Here is a 26,104-nt window from a genome sequence, read left to right on the forward strand (position 1 = left end):
CCAGAGGACATCAAGGTGGTTCGGGAATTTTTGGATGTTTTTCCCGAAGAACTTCCAGGGTTACCACCTCAGCGGGAGATTGACTTCGTGATAGATTTGGCACCAGGGGTGGAACCGGTTTCCAAAGCCCCATATAGAATGGCTCCAGCTAAACTTAAGGAATTAAAGATTCAGCTCCAAGAATTGCTTGACATAGGGTTTATTAGGCCTAGTGTGTCACCCTGGGGAGCCCCGGTTTTATTCGTCAAGAAGAAAGATGGAACTATGAGGATGTGCATCGATTACAGAGAATTGAACAAGCTGACAGTGAAGAATAAATATCCATTACCTAGGATCGACGATTTGTTCGATCAGCTTCAAGGAAAGACGGTCTTTTCCAAGATTGACCTTCGCTCGGGTTATCATCAGTTGAAAATCCGAGAGGAGGACATTCCAAAGACAGCTTTCCGAACTAGGTATGGACATTATGAATTCCTGGTTATGTCGTTTGGACTAACCAATGCTCCTGCAGCGTTTATGGATTTGATGAATAGAGTATTCAAGGATTTCCTCGATATCTGTGTCATTGTGTTTATCGATGACATCCTTGTGTACTCTCAGTCAGAAGAGGAGCATGAGTTACATCTTCAGATGGTTTTGCAACGGCTTCGGGAACACAAACTTTATGCCAAGTTCAAGAAATGCGAATTTTGGCTATCTCAGGTGTCCTTCTTAGGGCATATTGTGAGCAAAAATGGGATCAAGGTGGATCCCGGGAAGATCGAATCCGTTAGGGATTGGCCGAGACCGAAGACAGTGACAGAGATCAGAAGCTTCTTGGGTTTAGCTGGGTATTACCATAGGTTCGTGGAAGGGTTCTCAAAAATTTCAATGCCCTTAACCGAACTTACAAAGAAGAATCAGCGGTTTGTCTGGTCGGACAAGTGCGAAGCTAGTTTTCAGGAACTGAAACAGAGGTTGATTACCGCTCCAGTGCTAGCTTTGCCTTCAGACAATGAGAAGTTTGTAGTTTATTTTGATGCATCCAGACAGGGTCTGGGGTGTGTGTTGATGCAAGCCAATCGGGTCATCGCTTATGCCTCCTGTCAGTTAAAGGATTACGAACAGCGATACCCGACTCATGATCTAGAATTGGCCGCGGTGGTGTTTGCATTGAAGATTTGGCGGGATTACCTTCACGGAAAAAGATGTGAAATCTATACCGACCATAAAAGTCTCAAGTATTTCTTTACTCAGAAAGATTTGAACATGAGACTGAGACGTTGGTTGGAATTAGTCAAAGATTACGACTGTGAAATTCTCTATCACCCTGGGAAGGCCAATGTAGTGGCCGATGCCCTGAGCAGAAAGGGTCCCGGGCAGGTAGCTAGCATGGTTCAGATTTCTCCTCAGCTAGCAGAGGATATGGTTAGATCCAGCATTGAGTTTGTGGTAGGTCAGCTTCACAACTTAACGCTACAATCTGATCTGTTGGAAAGAATTAAAGCCGCTCAGATGACTGATCCAGAGTTAGTGAAGATCAGAGATGAGGTCATTGTCAGACAATGGGATGCTTTTGTATAAAGCTAGGGTTTGTGTTCCGAATAGTATGGAGCTCAGGAATGAGATCTTTGAGGAGGCTCATTCTACCCCTTATTCTCTGCATCCCGGCACCACTAAGATGTACCAAGATCTTAAACCATACTTCTCGTGGAGCGGTATGAAGAAGAATTTGGTAGAATTCGTATCGAGGTGCCTCACTTGTCAGCAGATTAAGGCTGAACATCAGAAACCAGCAGGGTTGTTGCAGCCTCTAACCCTACCAGAATGGAAGTGGAAAGATATCATGATGGATTTTGTGGTCGGGTTACCTAGGACTACGGGTTTGTTTGATTCCATCTGGGTAGTGGTGGATCGATTCACAAAACCTGCTCATTTTCTGCCTGTTAGAACAACTTTTACAGTGGATCAGTTGGCAGAATTGTATGTCAGAGAGATTGTAAGACTTCACGGGGTACCGAAGTCTATAGTTTCGGATAAGGATCCGAAATTCACCTCCAAGTTTTGGCAGAGTTTGCAACGAGCAATGGGTACAAAGTTGAAATTCAGTACAGCATTCCATCCTCAGACAGATGGTCAGTCCGAAAGGACAATTCAGATATTGGAGGACATGTTGCGAGCCTGTGTTATGGATTTTGAAGGCTCTTGGAATAAATATCTACCGTTGATAGAATTTTCTTACAACAATAGTTATCAGAGTACGATAGGGATGGCTCCCTATGAACTGTTATACGGTAGGAAGTGTAGATCTCCCATCCACTGGGATGAGACAGGGGAGAGGAAGTACTTAGGTCCGGAGTCAGTGCAGCGGACCAATGAGGCAATAGAGAAGATAAAAGCTAGAATGCTTGCCTCACAGAGTAGACAAAAGAGTTACGTAGATCCAAAACGCAGAGATGTTGAGTTCCAAGTAGGGGACCATGTGTTTTTACGAGTGTCTCCAATGAAGGGGATCAAACGTTTCGGGAAAAGAGGCAAGTTATGCCCTAGATTTACAGGACCTTTCGAGATTCTCGAGAAGATAGGTCAAGTGGCATACCGGTTAGCATTGCCTCCAGCTTTATCAGTAGTTCACAACGTATTCCATGTCTCGATGTTGAGAAAATACGTTTCAGATCCCTCTCACTTACTCAGTTATGAGAGCCTAGAATTGCAGCCAGATATGTCTTACGAAGAACAGCCAGTGCAGATCCTGGATAGAAAGGATAAAGTCCTTCGGAATAAGACCATAGCATTGGTCAAAGTCCTCTGGAGAAACAGCAAGGTGGAGGAAGCCACCTGGGAGCTAGAGTCAGATATGAGAGCTCAATATCCAGAGTTATTCAGGTTAGATTTCGGGGACGAAATCCTTTTAAGGGGGGAATAGTTGTAAAGACCGCTTAGTTTAATTTGGAAATTAGCAGTTAATCACGTTTAATTATGAAATTATTTATAGCTATTTAAATAATTATTTATACTGTTAATATTGAATTCAGAGATACATTTTTATGTCATTTAGTAGTTTTCCTAATTTTGCATTTCCGGTGCCCGGTATCATGGAACTCGGTGTTTGGCTCAGTAAAATCACAACTTAGTATGTTAGTAGATTGGGACGGTTTATTAGACATTGGGAATGTCGGGAATGGCCGGGAATTTGGAATTTCCCAAAATACCCCTTTAGTGTTATTTATGTGATTTTGGTGTGAAGGGGGCAAAATAGTCATTTTGCCCCATTATTAGTTTGTCCTTTAGTGGACTTAGTAAGTGGAATATTATGTGTTTTAGTATGTTTTATGTTGGCTGAAATAAAAAGAGCTAGGTTGCATTTATTTCATTTAGTCAAAAATTTCAAAAGTTAGAAAATTGGATATTCAAAGGCTCTCTTTCTTTCTCTCCTTTTCGGTTTTGAGCAGCTGGGTTTGGGGGGGATTTCTCTTGGAGTTCAAGCTGATTTTAGCATAGATTTTGACCTCAAGTTGTTGGTAAGATCCTTGTAGCTCTCCCTTTTAGTTTCTTGAAGAATTTTGATGAATTGATGATGTTTTCATGCCTAGTTTAAGTTGTTATTGTTGTTGTGATTTTGTAGTTGTTAGCAGAGGTTTAAGCATGACTAATTGATGTTATTAAGCTGCTTGTAATGCTTGATGGTTAGGTTGTTAGAGTTGTGGAGTTTTTAGTGTAAAAGCTTAGGTTTTCAAAGAGAAATTTGGACTTTTAGTGGCTGTAGTTGTTGCATGAGTTAGGGTTTTATTTCTGCAGTTTTTAAATGCTTGGATATGTGATTTTAATCTAGGTTTAATGCATGATAGGTTGTTTAGTCAAGTTTTGAGTTTAGAACTCAATCTTTGACCTTTGATGGTGAAATGAGTTTCTGTGTGTGAAGCTCGGTTTTGTTGCTTTAGAAATGTTCTAGGGGTTGTATAGAACAGGTCTGGAAGGTTTGAGGTTAATTGGATTTGATTTGGCTGAGTTGTGAATTTTTGAAGTTCTGCCTGCGAGGAACCGGAATTCCGGTTGTGCATCCGGAATTCCGGATGGGTTTCGAAAATTCCCAGAACCGGAATTCCGGTTGGACAACCGGTCTACCGGTTGGGGAAATTTCAGAAACCCTAGTTTCCTCGATTTTATGTTATTTGGGGTATTGCCATGCTTTTTATCGATAGGGAAACTTTTAGTTCCTAGTTTAAGTCCCCGAGAAGTGATTTAGCGTATCACTTATAGTGTTGTGATTTTTATAGTTTAGGAGCCTGTAATCCGCCGCGCAGATAGTTCCAGTCAGGTTGACCGGCACACCTGAATTCGGAATCCAGGTAAGATTAGTATAACAGTATGCATGTGTAGATTACATGTTTAGCGTGCATGTAGGAAGCCTGTTAGATTACATTAGATATGTATGTTGGCTTCGAACCATCCAACTGTGTCACGTCAGTACAAGCTGGAGTATGACCAGCAGCCGGAGTATGACCGGTTCGACCGATTAGGCTGACACTGTATCATGTCGGTACAGGCTGGAGTATGACCAGCAGCCGGAGTATGACCGGTTCGATTGATCAGGCTGATACTTAGGTTGGTGGTTCCGTACTATTTGACGTATCACGTCGGTACAGGCTGGAGTATGACCAGCAACCGGAGTATGACCGGTTTGACCGATCAGGCTGATACTGTAACACGTCGGTACGAGTACTGGAGTATGACCAACGGCCGAGTATGACCGGTTCGATCGATTAGGCTGTTACTTGTCAATAGTACCGTCCCTATGAACGTTCAGAACTCAGTACCGTGTTGGACACGGCAGTTAGGGGGACTCAGTATCGTGTTGGACACGGCAGTTAGGGTTATGATCAGGGGTATGGGCGTCTGATCATGACCGGGATTTATGTATGAGTATTATTATGTTTTTCTTACTGAGTCTGTCGACTCACAGTGCTATGTTCATGTGTAGGTTATGGCAAGATTAAAGCTGTGGAACCGTGAGGACGAGCCTATGAAGATTGTACATGTCGGGGCGGTTAGGCCTGGAGCGTACGATCATCGGGACAGCAAGGTTATTTTTTGTAATTAGTCGCTAGGCGACAAGTATTTTATATAGACAGTAAACTTTTGTTAATGGTTTTGTAATCGGGATCCCGAGTATTTTGTATAAATATTTTACATGTTTAATTAAAAAGCAAAAATTTTAATTAATCACGTTTTCCATAAACCTCGTTGATTAGCAACGAGCTGCACAGTATGTTTAAAAATCACGTAATACGCCTATGCTAGTTAGGGTGTTACAGAATATCAATCCAGTCTAATGTACAGCCAATACATCCGATGCTAGTTTAATTTACTAATGCCATGGAAAATACATTTCACTTATCTAAGTGTAAGCAAACCCATCGCTAATTATCACCTCAGTATAAATCCAGTGCACTGATAAATCGTGGGACTAAATAATTTGATGTATATAATCATAATTTTTTTTTACTGTAATGATATCACGTAACTGTGAATAAATATATATTCAGAATTTAATAGAACTTATATATTAAACATATAATCATGTATAAAATATGTGAACAAAGCATATGACAAGGTCAAGATATGATTTCTAATCTTTATTGAAAGTAAATAAAATTACAATAAAATTGGATTTTATTTAGGGCATAAAATCCCAACAGTTTCTCTGTCTCCTATTGTATCTGCATGAGTGTGTACTGGAGGAGGCTCGTTAACATCATCCATAGCAATATCTTCTTTACCCTCACGAACAATAGATTTTGCAATGGTTTCTCAAGTATCCACCATCATTGTAAGTGACAACTTTGGTAAAAAAATCTTCAAACTCCTAATGAAAGTACTGAGATTTTTGATTACCATTTCATTTTAAAATTATTAGAACTTAAGAAATTAATAAAATAAAGAAGAAGACCAAGATTTTATGTGGTTGGGGCGTTCAGGAGCCTTAGTCCATGAGTCAATATTATTAGCTGAAAAACTTTGATGTATTACACAAGGATAATGTTCTTGGTCGAGCTTAAAAATCCTAATTTTAGTATTAGTGTTTGAATAATAATTTTCTAACACTTTGCATGGAGATATAATCTTTTATATATTTATAGGCTAGGGTTTAGACTGTTAGGATTTTTTTATGAAGCTAGATCCACTGATGGGGTAAATATTCATTTAATATGGACTTTGGATAAGTTAGGAAAGACCTGATTTACAAGATCACGATCAGCCATAATCGTGGGGTCCATTTAATGTTGACAGTTGTTATACGCTGTCAGATTCATAAAATAAATGTTAGAGGATATGGCCTAAGGTGAATCCCTTATTTAGTGAGATCCCATATTGGAGGTATCTCCACATATCTTGTAGACAGTTCTTTTGGGAATACCCCATGAGGGCATCCGAATATGCCATGTTGGGCGCCTTCTTTCTTATGGCTGAGAACCTTTCCCGGACCTAGATGGTCTGTGTAATACCCTAAGAGTTAGAAAATGGATTAGCAAACCCTAACTAGTTAAATGTGTATTATTGTGGAATTATATTATTATATAATCTATTATATGCAAATTATTATGATTTATGACATGTTAAGACCCCGTTGGTGAGCCACGAGTATTTTAGTAATTTTGACCCGAGAAGGGTAAAACTGTAAAGTTAATTTAATTATGTGCTTGTGGACTATATTATTATATAGTATACCTATTTTGTCTTTTTCAGGTATGTTCTGACAAGTCAGCGCGGTATAGTCACAACCGGGTATTTCGGGCCAAACCGGGTTCGGGGCTGAAATACAATTTTGGGATGAATTATTGGAATTTTATTTATGTGTGGATAATCTGAATTTATTTGAGTATATTTGTGATGGGAATGACTATTTTTCCTTGAATTTGTACTTATGTGTGTGTATGGCCCTAAGGGTATTGTTGGAATTTTCTACTAATTTGTTATTTGCAACAAAAGGAAATTTTAAGTAAAACAAAGTCTTATTTTCTGCATTGTTTCCTCAGCCCTATTAGCCGACCCTCTCCTTCTCTCTAAACTCATTTCTAATCCTTGAATTTTGATTGTGAATTGCTTAGATTCAAGCTTGGTGTTGGTGGCCTTTGGTGCTAGAGATTGGAAGGAATTGAGGTAGCCCTTTATATTAGTTTTTTATTTGGAATTCTTGCTGAAATTTATTTTTCAAACATGAAAATAGGGTATGATGTTCTTGGTATGCATGTTTGATGATATTGGTGTAATCTTTACACCTTATGCTTGATTGAGCTAGAAATTTAAAGTAAGATGCTTGTGTGGTATTTTTGAGATGATTTGTAAGGATTCTAATGATATTTTTAATCTGATACACATCCCTCATTTAGTGTTGTGCTTGAGTTTATGTTTTAGGATTTGAAGATTCATGGTGGTGAGCTTGAATTTGTTGATATTGTGCTTAAGTTTGGAGCCTATGTTGTTTGTTGTTTAAATCTGAGTTTAGATGCATTTGAGCTGTGACTTTTGAGCTTTAATATGTGTTTTTGCCCTCTATTTTGGTTGAGGTTCGAAATTTAGGAGAAGTGGCATTTTTAGACCTTAAAATCTGGTTTTGTTGGTTTTTTGAACCCAGTGGCCGCAGCCAAAAACCCAACAGAGAGTCAGCCCTTTTCTCGATTTTGTTTTGGTCATAACTTTTGACTTGGGACTCTATTTTGGACGTTCTTTATATCGTTGGAAAGCTCGTTCCGAGCTATGTGATTATCTGTACTTTGAATGCCAATTTTATATTATGTGAAAGTAGATTTAGGGATTAACCCTATACTTGCGAATCCCAAAATTGTGACTAGGATTACCGGCACTTGGTCAGGAGCACTCAGGGATTTGGAATCTCCACGTTTGCGGGACATCAGGTAAGACAGTAATTAGCACGTAGAGTTATGCGCAGTGGTGCTTATATTGGGTGTGATATACGTGAGCAATTAAAAATCGGGATTAGGGTTATTACCCTAAAGCGAGCGGTGTATTGACTTAGGGTTATTACCTTAAAGTGAGCAATTTATTGGCCTAGGATTATTACCCTAGTGAATTGTAAATGCGTAATTGTTATGCCATGATGTATATGCATATTGAGATTAAGGGTTATGCGTTCAAGGCATAATCGGGTTGGACTGGGTAATTAGAACTGAGATGAACCGTTCTAAGGCCTTATTGTATTTAGACGTGTGAGCATAACACGTAGGTCTATGCCACATAGACATAAATAGGCGTGTGAGCGTAACATGCGGGTTTGTGTCATGCAGACAAATGTGAAGTGGCATTAATATTTATGTGATGTGTTATTATAACTATTGATATTTTATATTGTCTTGCTGAGCTTGGCTCACGGGTGCTCTACTGTGCAGGAAAGGGTAAATCTGTCTCTGATCAGCCATGAGTCTGAGAGTTGGGCGATGTATGTACATGTTCGAGCCACACTAGAGCAAGCGGGTCGGAGTCTACCAGTGATGTACTTTTAAAACTCTGATTTTGCTGCCTAGGTCAGCTAGTGAAAAGGCTTGTAATATTTTTGGAATCCCGAAACATGTAATTTTTGATTGTTAAGCTTATTACAAGTTTTATTTTCATTTTTTTTCGATTAAAGTTTAAATTACCCGTCCTTATCTTTCTAGTATTCCCGTTTAGGAGATTAGGATTTCTTAATCACCTTGGGTAGCATGCTTAATTGTTAGGGCATTACAGTCTGACCTTATAATGGATGAGTTTAATATGTTACTAAACACTGAGTTACAGATCGACTCCCTTAGTGGGCTGACCCACTCATTAGGGCCCGAGAATGAGACTTCTTGAAATGGGATGAATCTTAGAAGTACATGTGTTTATGTTTATTAAAGTTCGAATTATAATAAAAATTTTACTAAACACGCTTTATGTAAAAATCCTTTGATTAGCTAAGGTTAGCATAATAATTAAGAAAACATCGCAACATGCTTTGGCTAGTAGGGCATTACAATACCCATAAAGCTTCTAATTAGTGGTCTAAGAGAACTAATCATACTCACAGGCCATAGACAAAGAGTCTGCCCGAACTCAATCAGAGATCAAGAATCCAAGAACACAACAAAGCACAGGACCAACAACAAGGATTAGGAAGCTTATAGCGACAGAACCAGGTCTGAAATTCGTAAGATCCCCAATAAAAACCCCAACAACGGTTCGAAATGAACTAGACACTCCCAGCTACAGAACCACACTTCAATCCTCGACACCTCAAAACAACAACAACCAACAGTGGACGTGTCTAAGATCAGGAAGCTTCTATTCGCCTTCTGAACGAAGAGAACTTGTAGAGATAGACGATAAACCTGGTTGCTTGACGAAAGTCAGCACGAAGATGATCTTAGACGACGGAACCTGGGAGGAAGGCAAGCGATTCACTGTTCAAAGAAACAAAAAATCTTTTTCATACAGGGAGAAAGAAGCTTTGGAACCACCATTCAAAGAAATGGATCCCTCAAGAACGGGAGAGTAATTGAGCCTAAGCAAACGGGGACCCCAAAAACTGTTGGAAATTATTTTACCAGGATCTTAGATCTACTCACAAGTATGTTTATTAACACCCTAAATATGAACTTTCTAAAACGATAAAATAAACACATATAAAGTTTAAGAAACTTTACATTGGGTGCAGCAGAATATAATGACTCCTTCCGTTCAGATATCTAGCCCTTGATTCCTTTCTGTAGCAGAGCATTATCAATATCTGAACCTGGATCTCTTTCTCTGAATCTTTGATGTTGAAACTCCTTTTGCTGAATGTCTTTCTTCACGATCTTCCTCACTATAATTGAGGTATCACTTGTTGTGTGTGGGCACTACTCATACACTAAGAATTTTGAAATTTAAGGAAGAAGAGAGAGAGAGAGAGAGAGAGAGAGAGAGAGAGAGAGAGAGTGGGTTCGGCCAAAGATAGGGAGAGAGAAGGCTCAGGTTTTTCTCTGAAGGAAAAATAGAAAATTTAAGTGTAAATTTCCTGAAGCCTTCACTATCTATTTATAGCATTCCACTAGGGTTAGGTTTGAATTATTTGGCATTAAAATAATGAAAATATCAGTTTAAAAATTCAAACCAAGTGGCCGGCCATGTAGAGTAATGGGCCTTACTTGGATTTTGCAGTTTTCTCAATTCTGCATCTGATTTTCTCAAAAACGCCAATTTTCAAATTCAACCATTTAAATGTCAATTCTAACTATTTAATAACTATAAATAATTATTAAATAATATTGTCATTTATCATATTTATTAATTGAACCATACAAAGTATCATAATTAACAAATATGCCCCTAAAACTCTTTCTTTACAATTTCGCCCTTACTTAGTGAAAAAATTCACAAATAGACATAATCTAATTTGAGAATTATAATTGATTAATCAAAACCAATTATATGAGTCTTACAAGCAATATTATCTCAACTAGTGCGGGGACCATGAGTCTATATGTTGGAAATTATTTTACCAGGATCTTAGATCTACTCACAAGTATGTTTATTAACATCCTAAATAAGAACTTTCTAAAACGATAAATTAAACACATATAAAGTTTAAGAAACCTTACATTGGGTGCAGCGGAATTAAATGACTCCTTCCGTTCAGATCTCTAACCCTTGAATCCTTTCTGTAGCAGAGTATTATCAAGATCTGAACCTGGATCTCTTTCTCTGAATCCTTGATGCTGAATCTCCTTTGCTGATGATCTTTCTTCACGATCTTCCTCACTATGATTGAGGTATTGCTTGATGTGTGTGGGCACTACTCTAATCACTAAGGTAGGTCCGAAATATGAAGGAAGAAGAGAGAGAGAGAGTGGCGGCTAGAAAAGAGAGAGGAGGCTCAGGTTTTCTGAATCAGAAGTGTAATTTTCCTGAAGCCTTCACTATCTATTTATAGCATTCCACTAGGGTTAGGTTTGAATTATTTGGCATTAAAATAATGAAAATATCAACTTAAAAAGCCTACAAAGGTGGCCGGCCATGGCTTAGTGGACTGGGCCTTGCTTTTTGCAATTTTGCAATTTTAACACCTTTTGTATCTGATTTTCTCAAAAATGCCAATTTCCTAATTCAACCATTTAAATGCCAATTCTAACTATTTAATAACTATAAATAATTATTAAATAATATTATCATTTATCATATTTATTAATTGAACCATACAAAGTATCATAATTAACAAATATGCCCCTATTAACTCTTTCTTTACAATTTTGCCCTTACTTAGTGAAAATTTCACAAATAGACATTGTCTAATTTGTGAATTATAATTGATTAATCAAAACCAATTACATTAGTCTTACAAACAATATTATCTCAACTAGTGGGGGGACCATGGGTCTATATAACCGAGCTTCCAATAAGTAGATCAAGAATTTAGCATTAAAATTCACTAACTTATTAATTCTTCGTTGAATCCACGCATAGAACTTAGAATTGCACTCTCAGTATATAGAATTCTCTATATGTTCCACCATATAGACACATCATTAGTTATCCATTGTTATAATCCTAATTTGATCAATGATCCTCTATATGAATGATCTACACTGTAAAGGGATTAGATTACCGTAACACCCTACTATGTATTTTATCCTTAAAACACTTGACCCCGTATAAATGATATTTCAGCTTATGTGAAATGAGATCTCCACCATTTATTTTCGTTTGGTCAAGCTCGAAGGAGATCATCCTTTGCTTACTATTCGCCAGATAGAAGCTATAGATTCCATGTTTATGCTAGCGCTCCCACTCAATTGCACTACCGTGTTCCCAAAATGTACGTATCACCCTGACCTAAAAGTAGGCTTAACTAACAAATCAAAGAACACGAATAGCCTTTCAAGATTGAGCCTAAACATAACAGGATTAAGATCATTTGATCTAGGATCAACTTGGCGATATTGACTTGAATAGATTTTACGGTAAGTTTAATTAAATCTAAGTCAAAGTTCAATATCGGTCCCTTCCGATGCATACTCCATGCATCCAACCTGAGCTTTACTTTAACCAATGTTCTGGAAAGAACATAGTATTTCTCCAAATACAAGTACACTCTTGTTGTAGATTATCATATCAGTAAAATCTTGTGTCTGATAAATCTAGGAAACTTTATTCACATAGTCATGTTTACTTTCCAATGTGATGACAGCACAATAAACATGATCAGGTATGTGAAAAGGGTTTAAGATGAATTTATAAATCAAATAGACAAGCAATTGATAAAGTGAACCAAAACATACACAAATGAATGAAAAATACTTCTGTTTCTTTATTGATGTTGAATAAAATAGATTACATTGAAATGGAGTTTTATTTAGGGCATAAAACCTAACACTATATAACCGAGCTTCCAATAAGTAGATCAAGAATTTATTACTAAAATTCACTAACTTATTAATTCTTCGTTGAATCCACGCATAGAACTTAGAATTGCACTCTCAGCTATATAGAATGCTCTATATGTTCCACCATATAGATGCATCATTAATTATCCATTATTATAATCCTAATTTGATCAATGATCCTCTATATGAATGATCTACACTGTAAAGGGATTAGATTACCGTTACACCCTACAATGTATTTTATCCTTAAAACACTTGACCCCGTATAAATGATATTTCAGCTTATGTGAAATGAGTACTCCACCATTTATGTTCGTTTGGTCAAGCTCGAAGGAGATCATCCTTTGCTTACTATTCGCCAGATAGAAGCTATAGATTCCATGTTTATCTTAGCGCTCCCACTCAATTGCACTACCGTGTTCCCAAAATGTACTTATCACCCTGACCTAAAAGTAGGCTTAACTAACAAATCAAAGAACACGAATAGCCTTTCAAGATTGAGCCTAATCATAACAGGATTAAGAACATATGATCTAGGATCAACTAGGCGATATTGACTTGAATAGATATTACGGTAAGTTTAATAAATCTAAGTCAAAGTTCAATATCGGTCCCTTCCGATGCATACTCCATGCATCCAACCTGAGCTTTACTTTAACCAATGCTCTGGAAAGAACATAGCACTTCTCCAAATGCAAGTAAACTCTATTGTAGATTATCATATCAGTAAAACCCTATGTCTGATAAATCTAGGAAACTTTATTCACATAGTCATGTTTACTTTCCAATGTGTTGACGGCACAATAAACAGGATCAAGTATGTGAAAAAGGTTTCAGATGAATTTATACATTATGTACATATAATCATGAAATAAATCATGTGAACCATGCAACATTAAATGTTATTTCTGATCTATATGAATAAGTAAATCTGATTATAATGAAATGAGTTTTATTTAGGGCATAAAACCCAACAAAAACAACTAAAAATCGAAGTCGATTAAGCGGAGCAAAGGCGTCACAGCCTCACTTAGAGACTAGGAGGAACGTACTAGCGATTTCAAAATCATATCCGGTACGGAGTGTAAGAGGGCATTCTGGTCATTTGCTTATTTAACATAAAATTAATCACAAAATCAATAATTTAAATTTGAGTAATTTGCGGCATAAATACCTAAGTTTTATGCCGAGTAACAGATAAATACCTAAGTCGAATTTTTGGCGGTAAAAATACCTTCTGTCACACTTCTAGAACTTCTGTAGGTACCTCTCCGTTAAGTTACATGTAAGTGTCCACATGTCATCTTCGCATTGGTCCACATCATTAATTTTTTATTTTTCATTTTAAAATTCATTTAAACTTATTTAAAAATCATTTTAAAATAAAAAAAATTATTTAGAATATATAAAAAAAAATAAAAATATATTTTGAAACCTAAAAAATTTATTCTTACTTTTTTTCTTAAATAAGTATTTTATTTTTTAAATGGATTTTTCATTTATTTCTTTTTCTATTCTTTTCTCAGATTTTGAAACAAATTTAAGATCAATAGTGATACATCATCACACCTGAATCAAACTCAAATTTTAAACAAACAAAACAAAAACAAATAAAGAAACCCAAATATGCAATTGACAATGTCCATAAACATTAAAAAGATTGTTTAACACATCCCTTAAACCTAAAACCCAGAACTTGCCAAGAACAAAAACTTTATACAGATCCTAAATCAAAATATATTACAAACAAAATACAAAGGCAACAACCAAATCTAAAGTAAAACCCCGAAACTATAGCCTTGAATGAAAAAGGTAAAGAAAAAATATCAATTAAGACCATGACCGAGCCAAACCCACAAACCCAGAATTAAAAACTCAAACCCAGAAATAGAACACAAACCATAAACCCAAATGCCCAAAAATTCAAGCTCACCTGCAAACAGAGGGATTTTTTTTTAACAAAGGTTACATATTTCTCAATGTAAATGTAAAAACAAATCACATTTAGATAACCTTGTCGATCTGCATTCCAGTATAGTGCTCCTCTTCGGCTTGTCGATCCTCATTCCCAGTACGAAACTCACTAACCCTTTCAACCCCGCATGCTTCTGACTTCGATCCTGTGGTTACTCGCTGGTAGATCTCTTGAGTGATGATAGATTTGGGATTTTTTTTAATTGTCTAGGATTTGGATACTGAGAGAAAAAGGAAGAAGAAGAGAGGAAAATAGGAAAAGGGGAAAAGAGGGAGGTTGGATTGTGGTGTAACAGGTCTAATCTAATGGTGAGAAGGAAAAAAAATGATGAGAGGAAGAAGAACAAGATGATGAATGGGGATTCCGACAGGTGATCTCTCTTTGACTCAACGCTCTCAATGGTTCTCTCGCTTTAGATCTGGCTTTTGGGGCTTTAGATCTGGCTTTTGGGTTTAGATTCTTATTTCTGGGTTTGAGACCCAAAAAGAACCCAGAAGAATTATGTACAAAGAAGAAGAGGAATGCCATTTACGTTGTCCCACTCCAAAAACCACTCTGTGGTGGAATTGAAAACTTGATATGCTTTGTTGATCTGTTATTGAGAGAAGCCATGATATTTTTTATTTTTTTTTTTTGAATGAAGAAGCCATGATATGATTCTTCTCTGATATGGATTTGGAAAGACTTTTCTTTTTTTAATAATTTTGTAAAAAGAATTATTTTTATTATTTTGAGTTTAATTTTTTCTGTTTAATAATTTTGTAATTTTTTTAAATTTTCAAACAATTTTTTATTTAATTTTGAAATATTCAAATAATTTTTTAAATAAAATATAATTAATAAATGATCTGGACTAATATGATGTTGCCACGTAGATACTGATTTGGCACTTAACGACCAGGTACCTACGGAAGTTCCAGAAGTGTGACAAAAAGTATTTTTACCGCCAAAAATACGACTTAAGTATTTATCTGGTACTCGGCATAAAACTTAAATATTTATGGAAATTACTCTTTAAATTTTATGAAACTTAAAAATTGATGGCTACTACACAAGAGAAAAAGTTTTTTTAAAAAAAAAAACAATTGCGTCATATGAAGAAAAATTTAAAATATACATAGTTACAAAGATTATGATGTGACTGCATTATATAATATAATGCATAGTTATATGCACGTGTTCATTCATTGACAGCTTTCAACTTTCAATATACGTGTAACTGCTGCGAAGCTCACTCATCCAGTCCTCATCATCTGAATTATAATAATATTTATCTTTCAATTTATTAAATTTTAATCGATCACATCTCGTGTGTTTATACATACATATATATATATGGTTGAGAGTTGAGAAATTTTTTAAAGTGGTCTCTTCATAACAAAAACTGAGAACGCGATTGTTAAAAATGGAACAACAAGTAGTACTAGAATCCGAGTACGGACACGTGGCACCGTCGTACAGAGGAGTCCGGAAGCGAAAGTGGGGGAAATGGGTATCCGAGATTAGAGAGCCCGGCAAGAAATCCCGGATATGGCTGGGAAGCTACGAAACTCCCGAGATGGCTGCAGCCGCATACGACGTGGCAGCGCTCCACCTCCGAGGACGTGCGGCTCGGCTTAACTTCCCCGAGCTGGCCGAAGCCCTCCCAAGGCCCGCCACATCTAGGCCCGAGGATGTCCAGTTGGCGGCCCAGCAAGCCGCAATGCGGTTCAGGAGGGAGCAGGAGCACGCCGAGGAGGAGCCGATGATGGATCGAGCGAACGAATTAAACGTTAGGTCGTCTGGTAATGCTGATATTAAGAGTGGTGAGTCCTACTCAGTGCCGGTGACGGTGGGGCTTTCGCCGAGTCAGATTCAGGCGATTAATGAGTCGCCGTTGGATTCCCCAAAGATGACGTGGATGCAAATGGCGGCGCCGGCGCCGTTGACGGGGAGTGATCAGTACTACTTCTACTCCTCGTCTCATCATGTGCGTTTAAACGAAGACGTTGATTTTTCTGATTTTGACGAAATACTACATGATTCAATTTGGGACATATGATATTAATTTTTACACGAATATATATATTAGTCACTCTAAATAATTATTCACTTTAATTACACAATACACAAATATATGTATAATTATTTTTTCTAAATCAACCAGAGAACCTCTTCTTTTTCTCCAACAATTCTCAACCTAATCTTTTAAAAGGTTGTGTATGTACTTTTATATTTACCAGCCAAGGTTTTCACACAGGAAAAGTCAGTATATTTTATTCAATACAATATTTTTTTTTTTTTTTGGAAAATGGGCTGTAATAATAAAAAAGATTAATGCTCACGTCCATCAAAAGATTAAAAATTTTGTAATGTTATTCCGTACGTAGTTAGCACTTTCTCGATATGTTGCATTACGATTAGTTAGTGATACTTTCTAAAAATTATTATATTAAACTATATGGCACCTTATACTTAGTTAGACTAATAGTAATATTGACACATAAGAAGATTTAGGCGCCACTAGTGTCGTTTAACATTTTTCTATTCTAAACTATTCACGAAGATCGCAGCAAATAGAATTAAAAGATTTATGCTATTCGATCATAGATCTAATATTATACCTTCAGTTAATTAATATAATAATATTCAGTGGGACATTTTTGGATCTCCATATGCTTTTTTTTTTCAAAGGGAGGATCTCCATGCTTAGCAAATATGAAATATTCGTATTATTATTTTTGTAGGAAATGGAGATGGTGTATATATGAATGTTTGAAAATGCATGTAACATATTGTGTGTGAATTGTGATATTACACTTCTGTCGAATTGCTCTAGAGCAGTAATAGTAAGGTGTATAATACTCCAGCCAATTTACACTTGTATCAATGCTGAAACAAAAAAATTATATTCTCTATTGTAACAAAAATTCCGTCACTGTAGTAATATACTACTATATTGTCTTTTGGTCTAGTTAGTTCAATTGCAAACATTGTTATTAGAGGTATGTTTTTGCCATTGATTAGTAATATCTAAATTATATTGAACTTTATATCTTTTAGTATATATTTCTGTTAATTTTTTTTATAATAGGGGTCATATATGTTAGATCCTGTTTAAAAAATTAATTAATTACTATATATTATATATTTTTACATGGACCCACTAAGAGTTATACTTTTTTAAATAAATTAAAATTTGTTTCTTCTCCTTCTCTACGAATATTAATCTACTGTCTTATTTTTGCTGTTTCATTATTGTCGCACTAATAAAAAGTAGACATGTGTCCTTTGCTTTTAATCTCTCTGTTAGTATACTATTGCTATTAATTTTGGTCTTTATTGATTTTTCTTTGAGTCAGAAATTTCACAGTATAATTAATGTTTCGGAAAATGTAAATTGTAATTATATTAGATAGCGTTTGGTAACACTTTTTTAATCAATTTTTTGTTTTTAAAAGTGAAAAAGTGAAAATATTTTTCAAAAACATGTTCTGTAAAACTGCTTTTAATTTTCAATTTTATAATTAGAAATTAAAATTTTAAAAACAAAAAAAAATCACTTTCAATATTTTTTTAAACAGTTTTTTTTCTTAATCAATCTTTTGGATTACAACCAGACCCGAACCCAAATCCCCAAGGCCGCTGAACCCGGCTTCTGACCCGAACCCGAATCCAACCCCGGATCTTGACCCGAGTTAAACAAAATCAAAAAATAAAAATGAAAATGAACTTTACAGAACACACTTTTGTTTTCTATTTTTAAAATTGAAAAACAAAAGTGGTTACAGAACGTATTTTTGTTTTTTAAAAATAATTTTTTTAAAAACAAAGATTTTACTTTTATTTTGTGATTAAAAAATTAAAAAACAATGCATGGTTAACTTGTTTGCACTGTGCGTCTGGCAGGGTCGGCCAGAGGGTAGGGCAGTCGGGGCCTCGGCCCCAGGCCCCACAATTTTAAAGGCCCCGAAAAAATTAAAATTGATATATATACATATAAAAAATAAAAAAAATATAATATATAAATATTTAACTTAACAATTTACATGAAAGACGTATGGCATAATTGGAATCGGGGCTTTTATTGGCTTTGAGGTTGAGGGTTCGATCACTTCTTCAGTCATCTTTTAAAATGTATATTTATTATCTATTTTTTTAAATATATATAATTTAAACACATTTTTTTTTCTTTCAAATGTGTTAAAATACATAGCACTTTAATAAATATGCTCTTAATAATTAAATATTACTTAATTTTATTTTTTTTAAAAAAAAAAGAAATATTACTTGATTGAGTTAGCTTACGTTAAATAAAAAAATTAAAATTGATATTTTGTCAAAATTTCATTAAAATTTATTTAAAATTTTTATATAAAAAAGGTCTCAATTTAAATTTTGCCCTAGGCCTTTCATCACCTTAAGACGGGCCTGGCGTCTGGTTATATGTGATAATATATTTTTATATTTTTTTAATAAATATAGGGAATTTTACAAAAATACTGCTTTTGGACCAAAACTTTACAATTATACTGGGACACGGCAAAAACAACATTTTTACTGCCCCAGCCCAATTTCATTACTTTTGTACTGCCCAAGCCCAACATCATTTCATTTATACTGTGAACAGTAAAACACACGGGAAACAACCTTCTTCGTGTGTGGGGAGTCGCCGGTGACGGAAATCACCAAGAAAAAACCATTAAATCCGGCGAAGAGTTTTTTGTAAAGGAATCAGAATTGAAGAACAAGACGTACAGAAAACTGTCCCCCCAAAATAACAGAGGTAAACACAACAAAACCCAAAAAATAATTTAATTCTTAAGAAACCAAAAAAAAATAAAAAATAAAAAAAAACAAGATTTAGATCTGAAGTTTTTAAAAAAAAAACGAAAAAACAAATGTGATATTCTTTAATTTATGATGCAAAAGCATAAATGAGGGTTGTTCTATTGTTAATTTGACGTTTGTAACACAAAATGATTTCGAAAAAAAAAATTGATAAATTAGTACAATTATTCAAACACAAAATTAGGGTTGTTCTAATGTTGTTTTGCGGTTAGTAATACAAAAACATTCCTACATATATGTATCAGACAAATATAATAATAAAAACTAACAAAAAATATAATGGGTATTTCTGTTTGGTTGTTTTTGTGTTGTTTTATCGTTGTTGTTTTATTTTTTTTGTTAATTTTTTTTTTGTGGTTTTGCTATTGTTTTATTGTTGTTGTACTATTGTTTTAACATTAAATAAGACCCTGGAATGACAGGTAATGGAACGTCTACCAGTACTCATCAAGAGCAATGGACAATGGAATGAAGATCACAATTATGTGAACTATGTGGCTAGTGGAGAATTCATACCAACAAAATGCAAGTACGAAGAGCTACTGCAAATACTGCTTACTTCATTGGGTTGCGAAAACACCAGCACAACACTACAAATACAGTACCAAGCTAAAGAAGGAATACCACCGATCAAAATATGCAACGATCGAAGCCTCTACTTTTACTTGGAATTGAAAATGAAGGAAACAGATTTCACGACATATCCACTATGTGTCAACCAGCAAAACAACAACACAACACCAGCTGCAACACCAACTTCGATATCCACGACAACACCGTATGAATATAATGTGGCAATGATCGAAAACAACACAACAACGCTTGAAAACAACATAACAACAACAGAATCATACTCAACGAGACAGCAAACAGAAGAAGGGGAAAAGTCAGAAACAATAGAAGATGAGGAGGACAAATTCGACATAATTGACTATGCAAATCTGGTTGCTGAAGAAATGGTAGAACAACTTGAAAACACCAAGAAAAACCGGATCCGTAAATCGACATCAACAATGCAAAGTTAATAACAGACAAGCAACACCCCGAAGTGGAAAAAGGACAGCATACAAAGACAAAGAAACTCTAAAAAATGTCCTCACTACTACGCAATCAAAAACAACTTTCAAGACAAAGTGTGGAAGTCGTGCTCTCAAGAGTACAAATGCGAAATGTGTTTACGAAAGCTGCAATTGGTCACTAAGAGCATCGAGAAATGGCCCAACAAACACATTCATAATCAGGAGGTTTGTTTTTAATAGTTTTTTAATGTTGTTTTAGTTGTCAGCCTGAACAAATGTCCTTTTTCCACAATTTGTACTGAAATACACATGTTTGGTATCTGCAACAGGTTTGTTTTAATAGTTTTTTTAATGTTGTTTTTGTTGTTTTTTTGTTTCAATAGGTTCTCAAATATGCACACATGCCCCATAAATATTAGGCATGAAGACCAAAGGCAAGCAACATCGAAACTGATAGGGGAATGCATAAAACCGAAGTTCTTGAACATAAAGACCAAGGCAACAGCGATGGACATAAAAGGGGAGTTGAAATACAGATTTGGCATCAAAATGAACTATATGAAAGCTTGGAGAAGTAAGGAACATGCAAGAACGACTTGAGAGGTAATGCTAGTGACTGCGTACAGTTTAATACCGAGTTTCTTACACATGGTGGAAAAAACAAACCCTGGATCATTTGTCGATCTGAAAACGGCAGAAGACAACAGCTTGCTCTTTGTTTTCATGGCGTTGGATGCATCCATAAAAGGGTGGGGAGCATGCAGACCGATAGTTGTTGTGGACGGAACGTTCCTCAAAGCAGCTTATGGGGGAACTTTGTTGTGCGCATGCACACAAGATGCAGCAGGTCATATTTTTCCTCTAGCGTTTTGTGTTGCAGATTCTGAGAATGACCAATCTTGGAAATGGTTCTTCAAAAAATTTAAAGAAGCGTATGGGGTACGGGAACACCAATGCCTAATTTCAGACAGGAATGAAAGCCTCATCAAAGCAGCAAGAGAAATCTATCCGTAAATTGCACACGATTCTGCGGTTACCACATTTTGAGCAACCTTAAAACAAGCTTCAAACAACATGCTGCCAAATACAATCTACCATTCTTTGGAGCAGTCAAAGCCTACACAGAAAAGCAATTCGAGTTCCACATGGCTGAATTGGATGGATTGGACAAACGCATAAGACCTTACCTAAAAAAAATCGGTTATGAAAAGTGGTCAAGAATTCATAGCCAAAACAAGAGGTATTCCACAATGACCTCAAACATATCAGAATCACTGAACGCTGCAAATTTGGCAGCAAGGGAGCTACCAATTACAACACTGCTAGAATGCTTGAGAGCATTGGTGCAAAAATGGACGCATACTAATAGGACAAAAGCACAAAACACCTTCACTAAGCTATCACCAACTGGAGAAGACATACTGTTGAAAAATTACACATACTCATTGAATCTGGAGGTAAAATATTAATTATGCTTTTTTTTTTTGAAAAAAAAAAAACAAACAGTAAGTAAAAGGTGTTGTTGTAGTGTTGTTTTAATAGTTTTGTATTGTTGTTGTAGGAATTACAGCTATGTTTGTTTTTTTTTTTAATAAAATTTAAAACAGGTTAAAGCAACAACAGATTACTTGTTTGAGGTAACAAGAATGAAAGAATCGTGGGAAGTAGACCTAGAAAAAAGAACATGCACGTGCAACAGGTTCCAAATAGATGAAATGCCATGCGGGCACGCAAAGGGCCGTGATGAGGGAGATGAACATGGACCCGTACACCTACCGTTCGCATTACACAAAAAAAAATTGGCTGGCAACTTATTCAGGGACAGTTTACTCAATAGGACACCAAAGTGAGTGGGAGGTACCGGAAGAAGTGAAGAATATTATAGTCTTGCCTCCACATGAAAGAGTAAAATCAGGAAGACCAAAAACATTAAGAAGGAAGGCTGGATGGGAAAAGGATCAACACAACAAGTGCAGCAAATGTGGTGAACTGGGGCATAACAAAAGAACATGCAGCAGAAGACGTAGAAGGGAATAAAAACAACAACAGAACAACAGTGGAAAAACAAAAGAAAACTACACATACGTTTTGAGAATGAGATATTGAGAAATTTAAATTTCTGAAATACAAAGGGAATACAGTTTTTATTTGAAAAACATTGATTACATTGGGAATTGTTGATACTTTAGATTGGATATTAAAAGATGTTGGATACTAAATTGAATATATATATATATGAAGTTTGTTATTGAAACAGTTTGTGTTTTTAATACTGAAATGAATATTTGTATTCAAAAAAACAGAGAAACTATAAGAAAAAAAAACAAAAAAAGAAGGGATGTGAAATGAAAAAACTAACAACTTTAACATACCAACTTGTTTGTACATAAAAATAATAAGAAAAAACATACAAAAATAAAAGATTACATATTGTCCACACAAAACGTAAGGAAACACAACAGAACACCAATGTTTGTTTACGAAAAACAACATAAAAAACATTAAAACAACATTAAAAAACTATAAGAACAATGACAGTCTGATTGAAAAAACAAATCACTTCTTGGGAAGGCTGGGAGGGGCCTCTGATTCACTTTCAATGTTCTCAGTTTGCTTCTTCATCCCATATTGATAAAATAACACAGCCAAACGATCGCGGTGAATTTCCACATCAAAATCAGAGGATGGGATGGGTTTGCCATCAATGAAATACTCAGCAAATGATGCAACAAAAACACCACAATCACTGGAAAAAAAACACAAGAAAACACAAAAAAGACACTATGAGAACACTGATAAAAAACAAAGTCACATAACAAAAAAATAAAAATACAAACAACCAGTGAAAAACATTGAACACTAAACATAAAACTTACGCTGTGACCTACTCGGGTAAACCATCAACAGCAACAATAGGGAACGGTTCCATAGTGCTAAACTTAGCTTCGTTGCGAAGGCCTTTGAAGTCTAACATAGAGAAGTAATATGGTAAAATAACAGAGAAAGGCTTGCAAGCCTCTTTGGCAGCTGTCATATACCTCCCAGAACGCAATGAATTATACAGATATATGCGCCTGTCAACTATGTTAAGACGACCACAAATCCAATGATCCTGTAATTTTACATTGATAGGCATAACAACATGATCAACCAAATGCCAAGGAGTGGCACATAATATCTTACCACCTTGAATGTACTGGGCCACATTGTGAGAAAGAGACAACACCGATATATCGTTGTTTTTCTCAACAAACTTCTCATACAAAGTTGTTATGCTAGAACAAAAGAGGCAATCAGTTGTGGTGACTTTGATTTTCGGCTCGGCTGAGTACATTATTTTCTTACGAAGATAATAGAAAATGATGTCAATGTGCTGAACAAAAAGAAAAAAAAAAGTAAGTAAAAAAACATACAAACTTATAAAAAACTAACAGAACAACACTTAAAAACATTAAAAAAATAAATAAAAAAACAATATGTAAAATAATAATAATAATAAAATAAAAACTTACAGAATTGGTAAGGAAACAATTAGGGTAGGCAAGGTTGTGAAACCACATCTTGTTGCTGATGTCCTCAACACCAAAACGAAATGGCGGAAATATTGTGTCCTTACCCTTACAATACACATTAGTTGTTGTGCTAAAAAAAACAAATAAAAAAATATCAAAACACAAATAAAAAATAAAAAATAAATGGAAAACGATAACAGATATATAACTGAAAACACCTACAAAAATACTTACTTAGATTTATGCTTTCTAAGACCTGTATCAACCCACTTGACAAACTCAGCTTCCAATTGCGGATCGACAGGTTCACCAATCTTGTTGTCCAACGGGCACAAACCACGCACATATTTAACGACCTTATACACAGAATCATCAGGAGAAACTGAGGATGAACCTGATTTAGATGCACCAGAAGCAAGCTCAATGAATGGGGATTTCAAAACAGCTCCTTTCTTCCGATCCCTCTTTTGAGGACGTAAAATAGGAGTCTCTTGAAAAACAACCATTTCAAGATCAGTCTTCTCATAAGTCTCAACAGGAGCAGGGGCATGAGTTGAGGAACCAATCTAAAAAAGAGAAAGGATAAAAAAAAAGAGATTTTTTTTAAATTTCAAATAGTACAATAAAAACACCATAAAAACAACAATAGAATACCATATAAATACAAATTACAAAAAACAAAAACAGAAACACAAACCAAATTCTCCACAGCTTTAACAGCAGATGCAATTGTTGCATCAACATCAATGTTCTCCTCCCCACCTTGAGACTGTTCAGGCTGACAACAAAAAAAACAGTAAAAAACTATTAAAACAAACACAAAACACAGAAATCCACACAAAAAAGCACAAAAAAATGATGTCCAAACAAGAAATACACCTGTTTGATCTCTGCAATAGGTTCCACAGGGTCAGAATTCTTGGCATCATCCACCTTGCCGGTATCATCATCCCTCGAAACAACCTCGGGGACAACAACACCCTCATCGTTACGAACATCGCCCGTGTGAGCCTCATCCTGACCAGCACCAACACCATCTCCACCCAGATCATCATCATCATCATCAGTTTCATCGTCATGATGATCATCTCCTTTGTCATCGTCGAATTTATCATCCTCGTCTTCCTCCGAAGTGGAATCTTCATCATCCTCATTTTCTGAAGTACGAAGAGCATCTTCAGACTGAGATCCATTGTGAGTAAGACCACCTTGGGATGACTGAGAACAAAAAAAAAATTAAAAAATTAATTAACTGTATAAAACAACATAAAAACACTACTAAAAAAATAACAGAAAAAGTAATGACAATTAAAAAAAAGACCTCAATAAGAATGTCCAGCTTCTTGTTCATCTCAAAGAACAGATTTCATAAGAATCCCTTGCTGGCTGACAACAACAGATAAACACTTTTTAAATTCCTCAAACTCAACTCGGGAGACATTCTCATGAGCAGATGATGAAGAAGAACCCATCAAGCCAGGTTGACTAGCAGGCTTGGAACCACCTTTAATTTTGAATTTTACAGCCTCGGGAGTAGTCTCACCAGAGAAAAAATCAGTGAGGCTCAAACTCAATCTCTCAACGAAAGTTGGAGTGATGTTTCTTAATTTTAACTGAAACAACAAAAACCAACAAAAAACAATATGCACATGAAACTGAAATTATAAAATAACAACAACAATAAAAACATAAAGTATAAATAATGTACACAAAAACAACATTAAAACAACAGTGGAAATAGTGTAAAAAACAACAGGATTACCTCTTTCAAAGACCGATCGAAAATGAGGGTGTTCATGACATCCATTTTCACCATACCCTCCTTGTCCTTGGGTAATTTAGGCCAATTCAAAATCCTTGGAATGCCAACATTTGAGTACAAGGACAAGCTTTCCCAATAACATACGGGCAACACTCGAAAAACCAGAATTGAATAGCCAAAGGAAAACCCAATAACCTGTAATACCCACCATCCTCGTCACTACGAACTACCCTCTTATAACCAGAATCTATCTTACCCTTCAAAGAATGCATAGTGATATCAAAACAATGCTTGCCCCACCCAAATTCATTATATCGACCACTATCGACAACATCTATTTCCTCAGACGAAACAACTTTACCCGAGGGACCACCTAACAAATAACACTGCACAAAATACAATACAGCCAACTTGACTGCAAGATCGTCGTTATCCTTAAGATTGTCAGCAATAAAAGCAGTCTGAATAGCACCTTTGGTAATTTTTTTGTACCCCTTAAAACAATGTTTGACCAATTCATTATCATCTTGCTTAAACTGATAAAAATCAGAATCAACATGACAATCTAACCCCGTGACCAACGCAAACTCTTCGATACTAAACCTAAGGTATTTCCCTTGGACACA

The 26,104-nt window shown here is 35.7% G+C and overlaps 2 protein-coding genes and 1 long non-coding RNA gene across 3 annotated transcripts; 1 reads left to right on the forward strand and 2 right to left on the reverse strand.

Annotated features, from left to right (window-relative positions):
* Window positions 1–14,076: 14,076 nt before the first annotated feature.
* Window positions 14,077–14,977, reverse strand: LOC133032555 (uncharacterized). Its single transcript, XR_009685172.1, has 2 exons — window positions 14,394–14,977; window positions 14,077–14,313 (listed from the first exon to the last, which is right to left on the reverse strand). It is a non-coding gene; the product is annotated as an uncharacterized LOC133032555 (long non-coding RNA).
* A 685-nt stretch (window positions 14,978–15,662) lies between these two features.
* On the forward strand, window positions 15,663–16,719 carry LOC115702483 (ethylene-responsive transcription factor ERF022-like). Its single transcript, XM_030629927.2, has one exon. It carries the CDS (start codon window positions 15,761–15,763, stop codon window positions 16,394–16,396), a length of 636 nt encoding a protein of 211 aa, XP_030485787.1. The 5' UTR covers window positions 15,663–15,760; the 3' UTR covers window positions 16,397–16,719.
* Window positions 16,720–22,550: 5,831 nt separating this feature from the next.
* On the reverse strand, window positions 22,551–24,952 carry LOC133032719 (uncharacterized). Its single transcript, XM_061106942.1, has 5 exons — window positions 24,596–24,952; window positions 24,414–24,494; window positions 23,951–24,282; window positions 23,717–23,846; window positions 22,551–23,577 (listed from the first exon to the last, which is right to left on the reverse strand). The coding sequence occupies exons 3-5, from the start codon at window positions 24,220–24,222 to the stop codon at window positions 23,089–23,091; spliced, it is 891 nt and encodes a 296-aa protein (XP_060962925.1). The 5' UTR covers window positions 24,223–24,282; window positions 24,414–24,494; window positions 24,596–24,952; the 3' UTR covers window positions 22,551–23,088.
* Between the last annotated feature and the right edge of the window lie 1,152 nt (window positions 24,953–26,104).

This window comes from Cannabis sativa, chromosome X (genome assembly GCF_029168945.1).
Source record: "Cannabis sativa cultivar Pink pepper isolate KNU-18-1 chromosome X, ASM2916894v1, whole genome shotgun sequence".
NCBI classification, from domain to species: Eukaryota; Viridiplantae; Streptophyta; class Magnoliopsida; order Rosales; family Cannabaceae; genus Cannabis; species Cannabis sativa.

What these genes read in the sequence shown, in the direction of transcription:
- LOC115702483 (XM_030629927.2), top strand. Translation starts at nt 15,761, where the DNA reads ATGGAACAACAAGTAGTACTAGAATCCGAGTACGGACACGTGGCACCG.
- LOC133032719 (XM_061106942.1), bottom strand. Translation starts at nt 24,222, where the DNA reads ATGGTTGTTTTTCAAGAGACTCCTATTTTACGTCCTCAAAAGAGGGAT. An exon ending in CTTAGAAAGCATAAATCTAA is followed by an intron (nt 23,847 to 23,950) that starts GTAAGTATTTTT and finishes TGTTTTTTTTAG; the next exon opens with CACAACAACTAATGTGTATT. An exon ending in ATTGTTTCCTTACCAATTCT is followed by an intron (nt 23,578 to 23,716) that starts GTAAGTTTTTAT and finishes CTTTTTGTTCAG; the next exon opens with CACATTGACATCATTTTCTA.